The sequence below is a fragment of the Gavialis gangeticus genome, unplaced genomic scaffold (genome assembly GCF_001723915.1).
Source record: "Gavialis gangeticus isolate Ggan-Ray unplaced genomic scaffold, GavGan_comp1, whole genome shotgun sequence".
Taxonomy (NCBI): Eukaryota; Metazoa; Chordata; order Crocodylia; family Gavialidae; genus Gavialis; species Gavialis gangeticus.
Genome location: NW_017728993.1, coordinates 71,778,573 through 71,788,539, shown reverse-complemented (window position 1 = coordinate 71,788,539; position 9,967 = coordinate 71,778,573). Strand labels below are relative to the sequence as shown.

Here is a 9,967-nt window from a genome sequence, read left to right as displayed (position 1 = left end):
GTGTCATGGAGGACTGAACTATAAGGCTAGGGATAGAAGTTACACATACACCAGTTTAAGACCCAGAAACTGGTTTAGACCTGTAACAACTGAAGTTCTGTGCACATAAACTGATTTCAAAATGGCTGAAACTAGTTGAAAGAAACCTGGTTGAATGTCGTATATGACTTAACTGACTTAGGTCAAACCAGTTTATGGAACTTCTGTCCCAGACCTCTTCCTGGTTCAAGTTAAATCAGTCCCTCAGCATCCCAGGATGTTTTACAGCCCTGGGCTGTCCTGTGCCGTCTAATTGAGCATAGCAGGGTTGGCCCCACCCCTCTGCCCTCTAACCAGAGCAGCCACGGGTGGCTGACAAGGGGGTGGGGGTGAGAAACCCACTGCGTTGGCCTGAGCTGGTCTGCCTAGCCAGGGTGGAACAGCTCCTGCCAAACTTTTCCCCACTGCAGTGGAGGGGGTGGGGGCATGAGACAACAGGCTCAGGTGGAGGGGAGAGAGAGGGATTAAATCTACCTGCCTCCCTTCTCCTACCACAGCAGAGGTCTTCTAGCTGCAGTCCCATGCCCGTGGAAGAGGGGAAGCAGGGGAAACTTAATCCCCCTCCCTCCCCTCCACCTGAGGCACTGCCCAGGCCACCGGCTGGCCAAACCTGGCAAGGGCTGCTTGCCCCTTCCCCTTCCAGGCACACCCCAGCTGGGGTCCCTGCAGGCCAGGGTAGGGGCTTAAAGCCCCAATCTTACTCAGTGGCCTGCCAGGGCCTGGCCATGCACCGCCCTCCCCACCCTCAACTCAGCTTCTCTCTAGCCTTCCTGCCACTGGGGAAGGGAAGGGAAGGCTTGCTCCAGCACCCCCCAGCTTCTAGCCTGAGCCACTGCAGGCACGTGCCTGCATTTCTGGAATCAAAAATGAATGTCTGTTCACTTGCTTCTCAGTTCAATCTATGCAAATTGAACTATGCAGTTTAGCCCAACAGTCACCATCAGTCAGAAGAACTAGGAGAACCCAGGTCTTCATCTTTAACTCTTTAGTTCTCCTGAATAGCATGGAGAGCCTCTAACAAGCAAATAAGATTACACAAGAAGCCATCTTATACAAAACTACCCCTCCTCACCCAGAGACAGGAAGCCAGGTGTTCTGTACCACAGAGAACTCCAACATCCTGCCTAACCCAAGTCTCCTGGCTCTGTTAGCAATGTTGGTCATTGCGGGGGAGGGGTGGGGGGAGAGGGGTAGAGAAGACAGATTGCAACAAGCAGATAAACAGTGATTATATAAACTGTTCAAGTGGCTTGTACAAGTCACATGTCTGTCAGCTCTTAAAGCAGGCATTTTCTGCTTTTGCATGGACACACCCTTTTGAAGAAAAAACAAACATTGTTAGGAGCCAGCCCCAGGAGTTTAATATGGTTTGCTCCTATTTTTTCCACCCCTCTGCATCTAACCTTTAGCTGAGAGATGCTCTGGGGTAGGAAGAAGCAACTTTGTTAGACTGTCATTTGACAAGCTCATTCCCTCCCACTCAAGCTACTTCACTTCAGCATTCCCCCCTCTGCTTAATATCAATTACCAAACCTGGGACACTGCCAAACCCACAGGATTTGTGTTTACAGTAAGTCAACCCTGTATCTAAAATATCAGTAAGTTGCTTGCTGTGTCTGTCCAACAAACTTGGGCTCAGCTTTCACCTAACTTCAGCCTTCCCCACTTCAAAGTCTCTCACCCCTTCACCCTCCTGATCTTGCCCCAGAGGACTCCACTACCAGGTATTTCAGCGCCCCACTTAGAACCCTGACAAGTGTGGTCTGGATGAAACCATTAGCTTCCCCTAGATCCCTTTAACAAGCGTCCAGTAGCACAGACCTGGTGCCATGGAAACTTTGCTCTTCTCTTCCAGAAGAATTTTCCCATCAAACCCCATAGCAGGCAGCAACCCCTGCTGGAAAAAGACCACATTTTCCTTCTTTAAACCAAAATACTTGTGTTTCAAGAAGAACTCTTTTGTGGATTCCATTGTTCTGCCGCTTGTCATGATGTACCTGCCACAGCATGGAGAGAAAAACAGAAGAATAAGGACACATTTGACCAAGGGCAGGTGTAGTCCAACACAAACGCACAGGATTTCTATATGGAGCAATGCAACCTATGTTGCTCCCCACACCCCATGGCTCCTTTTGAAGCATATGACAAGTACTCCTGGGACAAGCCTCTCAATCCCCCAGCGGGAAACTCATCATTATAAGGGAGCCCCGGCTCAGTTCTAAAGGATCCTGACTCTCAACAATATTTAAATGGCAGCAGCAAACCACTGACCCAAGGGCTCTATAAAGCCTCGTGTCCAGCAGTGCTTGTCAGAACGGGGCCATGTCAGGGAGTTCTGAAGCCAGCAGGAAGGTATAGATACACTTTGTGTCAAGAATACAAAAACTGCCATAATGGGTCAGATCAAGTATCCCTCTAGCACAGTATCTTGCCTCCAATGGTAGCAACCACTGGGCAATTTATAGGAAGAGAATAAGAAACAGGGCAAGTGTAAAGTGATCCCTGCTCACTCATAGTCTTGCAGTCATCTGCAGTCCTAAAGTTAGGGACATGCTGGGCACAAGGTGACATCCCAGATTGTGGTGTTTAATAGTCCTGTATGGACCTCCCCTGCACAGAGCTGTCTAATCCTTGTTGGAACCCAATTACATTACTGACCTCCACAATATCCTGCAGCAAGGAGCTCCACAGGTCAGTTATGGTACTGAAGGAACCCCATTATTAGGGTATCTACCAGGCAAGACGTGATTAAATTAGGTGTGCTGCCGAAGACTAGCCATGATCTAAAGCTCCCCTCTCTGCCTCCCAGTAAGGGGTTTCCACCTACAACCATATCACTCAAAACAGAGCCAGGCTTATTTCCACCCACACCCCATGTGATTAGGTATAAGCTGTGAAAAGCGAGCACAAAACACAGCTCCCTAAAGCACCCATATCTCCCCTTGCAATACAACCCCATCCCAATGCTGTGCAGAAAGGAAAGACACTCAAAAGTGTTGGTGGAGGGAAGGAACCAAGACAGGACCACACTTGTCTCTTCCCTACTGCAGAAGGAAGGGACAGAACAAACTGACCCTGGACATTGAAGGCAACCCAAGGTGCTACACAGATGTTGGGGTTCCACGTAGAAGGGCTGTTTGGAAGCATGTTCCCCCACACCCCATGTGGTTCTGCATTCCACTGTAGCAGCCAGAACTGCTGGGATTATGCTTTTCTTGGTCTCCCTATACATTAGCCAGGGCCATCACAGGAAACCAAATTTGATACCAGGTTCCCAAATACATCTTTTTTTTTTTTGCCCCTCTTTGGGACCCTAACTAATGAAGAGGCTGAAGCAGTTCCAGGCTATGCTCTGACATGGGATGTTTTTGTTTGGTTTTTTAATCAGTGGCCACACCACAGAGGAGAAAGAACAATGAAGGGTAGTAAAACTTGATCACGATAGGGAAGTGACTGAAGATGAACTGACCTGACCTTAAGAACAGCCCCCTCAGAAGGAAGTGAAGGGCAGTTCCATAATCCCAATATACCCAGGGGTTCCAGGTGTGGCAGACACTGAATGGGAGACTGCTGAATTTGGACCTTTGCCTCCTTCAAAAAGATGTCCCCTCCCATTACCCCACCTTTTCAAGGCCTGCTACAGAGAAAGACTGCAAGGGGAAATTTCTCAGGACATTTGCAACTTGGGCTCTCATCAACACCTACTCAACGCAGATACCTAGGAAGTCTTTTGGCAAGTTTATCACCCCTGCCAGTGGGACTGATGCAGGAGATCACAATACACATCCTAGAGTCCAGCTGAAAGGGCTTGCCCTCTAGCTAAGAATGGCAGACAATATTGCCATTATCTGCTTTCTAGTCAATCTAATCACAACCTTAACTAGACTTCATAGAATCATAGAAGTCCGGTCGGTCGGAAGGGACCTTGTAGATCTTCAAGTCTGACCCCCTGCCTAGGCAGGAGAAAAAACTGGCCTTAAATGACTCCAGTCAGGTAGGCATCAAGCCTCTTCTTAAAGACCCCAAGGGAAGTGGTGCTGGCTCCTACCCTGGGAAGTTGGTTCCAGATCCTACCTGCCCTGACTGTGAAGTAGTGCCTCCTAATATCTAGCCTGAATCTACTCTCTGTCAACTTATGGCTGTTACTCCTTGTTACTCCCAGTAGTGCTCAGGGGAACAGGGACTCTCCCACTACCTGCTGGCCTCCCTTGGCCAGTTTATAGACGGCCACCAGATCCCCTCTCAGCCTTCTCTTGTGGAGGCTGAACAGGTTCAGGTCTCGTAGCGTCTCCTCGTAGGGCCTGCCCTGCTGCCCTCTGATCATGCAGGTGGCCCTCCTCTGGACCCTCTCCATGTTGTCCACATCCCTCCTGAAGCGGGGTGCACAAAACTGGACACAGTACTCCAGCTGTGGCCTGACCAGTGTCACGTAGAGGGTGAGAATCACCTCCTTGGCCCTACCTGAGATGCACCTGTGGATGCACGACAAGGTCCGGTTAGCCCTGCCAACTGTGACCTCGCATTGTCTGCCCATGTTCATCTCGGAGTCAATAATGACTCCAAGATCCCTTTCTGCCTCCGTGCTCTCAAGAAGGGAGTTTCCCATCTTATAAGTGTGCTGCTGGTTACTACTGCCCAAATGCAGCACCCTGCACTTGTCAGTATTGAAACGCATCCTGTTTTTCTTAGCCCACCCCTGTAAGCTATCCAGGTCTTGCTGCAGTCTTTCCCTCCCTACTAGCATGCTCACCTCACCCCAAATTTTGGTATCATCAGCAAATTTAAACAGGTTGCTTCCCCCGCCCCCGCCATCCAAATCGCTGATAAAGAGCTTGAACAGCACGGGCCCAAGGACCCCCTGGGGAACTCTGCTGCCCACTTCTCCCCAGGTCGAATATGACCTGTCCACCACCACCCTCTGAGTGTGACCCTTCAGCCAATCTGCAATCTGACTGACTGTGTAGGCATCAATACCACAGTCACCTAGTTTTTTTTTTAAATAAGGATGGGGTGGGAGATGGTGTCAAAAAGGCCTTGCTGAAGTCCAAAAAGACTACATCCACAGCGACACCTGCATCCAAGGCTTTTGTGTCCTGATCATAAAAGGCAATCAGGTTGGCCTGACGTTACCTGCCCCTAATGAAACTGTGCTGGTTGCCCTTGAGCATCATCCCTGAAGACGGCCCATCGCAGATGTGCTCCTTGATGATCTTCTCAAAGAGTTTCCCTAGGATTGAGGTAAAACTGATGGACCTATAGTTGCCCAGGTCCTCCCTCCTCCCTTTTTTTAAAGATGGGGACCACGTTGGCTATCTTCCAATCATCTGGCACCTGGCCCAAGCACCATGAGTGCTTGTAAAGCCATGCCAAAGACCCTGCAATAACCCCAGCTAGCTCCCTCAACACCCTGGGGTGGAGAGCATCTGGACCCGCTGATTTGAACACATCCAGTCCCTCCAGAAGCTCTCTAACCTGGTCCTCCCCAACCTGAGATCTGGAGGCGTTCCCCTCGAGTCTGTCTTGCATTACGGTGGGGAAGTCCCGGTCCCTGCCCAAGAAAACGGAGGTGAAGACACTTAATCCTTTGCATTTGCACAACCTCTCTGCTCCAAGTCCTTTGCAGGGTGGACAGATTCCACCATGACTACACTAGGTACTCACTCTGGTGCAACTTTGTCGACACAATATCACCAGAGCAAGATCCCCTCTTCCACCTCCTGGAAGTATATGTGTTGCACTTAGAGCAACCCAACTGGATAAGCTGACCCAGGGGAGCTATACTGAGTTTGTTTTCTATGCATCCATGTTAGGACAAGGGGGCAGTAGCCACACCTCTGCCTTGCTATGGCAAAGGCATGAGTTAGGGAGATTAACAACCTTGCCCAAGATTAAAGTTAGAAGAGACAGATGTAGCCTATCAGTCTGTAACCACTACTTTTTGGCCATACTAGTAGCGAGAATGGTGTACACCACGACCATCCTCCACTCCTTACCACGGAATAACACATTTGGTGCCATGTTCTTTTTCAGCCAGCTGCTGAAGCTTCAAGATGCGCTCCGCTTGGATCTGGAAAAGCGTTTTGTGTGATGGCAATCCAACATCATACATTCCCTTGGGATATGAAACACCCAGCCTTGTTCCCTGACCGCCAGCCAGAAGAAGAACAGCTACTTTGCTCTGAGAAATATGGTGTAGACCTATACAAACAAAGGAAAAAAAGATGCATCAGAATTCTTGTCAGTACCTGGACCTGGGCAGAAAATGTGACCAAGAACTTGCCCCCTCTGCAAGGAGGACGCAATGCTGTGCCTTTTAGATTAGGCACAACTGCTTGGCATACTGATCCTTCAGTGTCCCATCTGGCTGGCGCTGGTGGAGAGGGCAGGAAGCAGTCTTCGTCTAATGGGACGGACACACTGGATAGTTTGAGGAAAAGAAACTGCATACTGCCCTGGAGACTGGACCAATATACTTTGCCTGGAGGGGGTAATGATGATTGTTAGGGCTCTACATTAGATCTTGGTAAGTCAGAATCAAGTAATCAACACCAGCCAATCCTCACCATGCCTCTGCATGCTGCCACCCTTGAAGGAGGGCAGTGGGATGCTTCTTGGGAGTACGGTAACTTAGCTGACTGTCGCACACTTATTGCATGAAACCATTAACTCCCTCAAAGCATTTCTGGATTTTAGTTGTCCTTCCACCACTGCAAACTAAAAGGAGACTATAGACTCCAGAGGGCAGCTTGGTCCTAGCAACTCCAAGCTCTGTGGGGACAACACAAAGCAAGACTAGACTAGCCACCTCTTAACACTCACTAGATTTCACCCCCTCTTCAGCAGGGAGTTTGACATTTGCACAGCACTCTGAACTGCCCAGTACAAACCATTACCTCACCTACTAGTTACTCATGGTCAGAAAGCAAGTAATGAAAAAGCCTGTGTTGGAAGAAGCAGTCACAACTCCCAAACACAGGCTTTCAGGACCGACAGTTACTCCTCCAAACAATCCTGATCTATAGTACATAGATGTTGGCAACTTAACAACCAATAAGGAAATAAGATTGACAGCATAAATCAGCAGTTAAACAACTTTTATGCTGCTGTAGGGTGAATTTGGTATTTAGTGATACAAGTATTATTTTAGATGCAGAAACTGGCAAGTGTCAAATGAAGTGAACATCCCTAATGGTTTCTTTTGATGGAATTTCACTATTCAACAATTAGATGGAAAAAGTGAACAGGAGACGCAAGTCTGTGCATTTTGTTGGAGGTACATAGTAAGCATAGGTATGAGTGGGAGACAGGAGCACTTCAGAGTTCTGACACCAGTCCAGACAGATCTGTACCTTGTACCTGTACCCACATACTCCCTCATTTCAGAAGGAGGAATGGGATAAGTGTTATGTGGCAGGACTGCAGTGACCGACACTCCAGGCTCAAGTAGTACTAATGGAACATCAAGCAAACACTGGGAGGGTTTTCTAATGGAGCATACTTCACTCAGGTCCACTACACTTAAGTGCAGAACTTGCTTAACTGCGTAACATAAGGCCGGTGACCATTTCTAGTCCATTGCCTGTATGGTGGCAAACATTGGTTAGCTGCACATCGGTTAAGTGCATAGCATATTTCAATCCAACCACCTATCTTAAGCTAACTGGACTCCCGTTAACTGCATCTGTCTACTTCTAATAGCGGTCTTGAAACTGTTAGAAGCCTTAAAAAGTGTGACACGGCACCAATCAGTTTCAGGCCTGCTAAAACACTGAGAGCACTGTGTGCTTAATGAGCAGCGGTAACACTGAGTTCTGAGAACTGCAAAGGCTGAGTGACTATAGAGCCTTTTTTTCACTCCACCAGCTATACAGTGTATTTGTATATGGAAGCAAGTGTGAAACAGATCTATGTTCAAAATATTTTGTCTTCAAAGAGTTCCAGATTCCCAACCCTCTTCATACAGAGAAGTGTTTTTCACACATCTCATGCACAGTTCTTTCCTTCAAAAGAAGCTGCTTCAAGCTGTAAGCTTCCCAGAAAACTTCTTGCATTTCTGGGCAGGTCATAAACACTTGAGCATTCAAGGAGAAGTTCAGAAAGTTGTTCACTCCTGAAGACACGCATTTAACATTGCAAAACATTCTGGTCTAAGCAGAACTTTCTCTACCTGCAAGGTCTATGACATGGGCGGTTGCCCTGATAACATTTATAGCAAACACAGCTGGCTTGACAGCAAACACCTTCCTAGGTCAAATGCTTCCTGGATAACTTCCTGCTTGGACTCATGCCTCAGATTCACTTTAAACACTGGTTGAAACCTGGAAAAGGGAGTATTACAAGTCAGTCAAGCTGTATTGGAAATGTATATGCCTAATAAATAGTACATGAATGTGAAGAGGTATTTAATTATTAGCCTCTCCACTTTTCCCAACCACTTCACTGTTATATTAAGAATAAAACCATGTAAGTGCTTTCCACAAAGGCTAGTTAGCTGGGTAGATTTCATCAATTCTTCCTCTGAAAAAAATGGAAATATGATACTGGCCTCACTCATAAAGTCTTTTGAGACTGACAGATAAAGATATGGAGGCACAGACAGGGAAAATGACTTGGCAACACCTCCTAGCATAGTGAGGGCCAAACGTTTTGGCAAGTGGGCCATCCTGCTTTCTGCTCCCTTACCAATCTGCTGCTCTGTTTTCCGCTCCCTACCTTATCTGCCATTGGGCTGCCTGTCCCCTCCTTGGACCACTGCAAGCCACACAGAGAGGCTGCCCATACTACTTGCAGCACATATGCTCCCAGTTGGCCATTCCTGTCCTGGCAAGCTGGGTGGAGGTGGGAGCTGTAGAGAATAGAAGCCAAGTACCCAGCACCCCGGTACAGTTTTCTGTTCACTAGTGAAAGTTAAAGCTTTTTATCATCCCAGTAACACCTTGAACTTGCTTGAGAGACTTGTTTAACAGACTCTTATGTACTACCAGCCACTGGGCTGTCACCCTAGTAACAGCCTCACTAGCCATAACATTTATCTTCTCAGCTACAAGGTACTAGCACAGCCTTGTTGTACAGGATCCTTGTGTAAAGGCAGCAGAGCCTTTGGTTAACAATGCAATTCAGTTTAAGTAAGTTTTACCCCCTACCCGCCCCAGAAGTTTCTGCACTCCATTTTACAGAGGGTTCTGTTCTGGTAAAAGGTTACCTGCCTAGCATCAGCTCAAAAGGAAACTTCAGTTCACTTAGGAGTCAGGAAGGGCATCAGTGAAGTGCTTGGCATACAGCTGCATTTAAAGTCTGAATCACAGAAGTAGGGCTCAAAGGGACCTCTAGAGGTTATCTAGTCCAATCCTAAGTTACAGGCAGGATCATCCCCATCTAAACCATTCCATACAAATCCATTGTCTAACCTACTTGTAAAACTACAGTCAAAACTACTGCCTCTCCCCTGACAACTGCAGACAACACCCTAACTTGGCACAGGTAAAGCAGAGGAAAAAAGTCGCCAATGTCCTGCCATTATAAGAGTTGTTAAAACTTTGCTTGAGAGATCCAAGAAAGAGGGCCATTTCCCCCCAGCTACAGGGGAAGACTAAACCCACCCGCACTGTGAACCAATCTGACCCTAGGGTAAAATTCCTTCCTGACCCCAAATATGGTGACTGGTCTGACCCCAAGTGTAAGGGCATGATCCTCTAGCCAGGAACTTCCATGTTTGGGTCTGAGCAGGAACACTGGCACACCTCAATCAAAGTCCCCAGCCTTGGCTGCAGCCAACTTACAGTGCTTTTGAGGAAGGTAAAAAAACACAACCCTGACCAACAGAAGCAGGAGGGGGGAAAATATATACAGGCAGTCCTCGATTTACAATGTTTTGTGCTTACGTTTACATACTGACACCCTGTTTCAACTTCATGACATCAGTTTTGAC

General features: G+C 47.7%; 1 protein-coding gene across 3 annotated transcripts in view; it reads right to left on the bottom strand.

Moving 5' to 3' along the window:
* Nucleotides 1-9,967, bottom strand: part of UAP1 (UDP-N-acetylglucosamine pyrophosphorylase 1) — a 47,033-nt gene that overhangs the window by 34,098 nt on the left and 2,968 nt on the right. For 2 of the 3 annotated variants that reach the window (XM_019502003.1, XM_019502004.1), the window contains exons 2-3: nt 6,033-6,237; nt 1,861-2,036 (exon numbers count right to left, since the gene is read on the bottom strand). In XM_019502003.1, the coding sequence (XP_019357548.1) occupies nt 1,861-2,036; nt 6,033-6,237 (381 nt within the window). Of the gene's footprint in view, nt 1-1,860; nt 2,037-6,032; nt 6,238-8,206; nt 8,358-9,967 lie in introns of all 3 variants that reach the window. The other variant, XM_019502005.1, reaches the window with a different exon arrangement.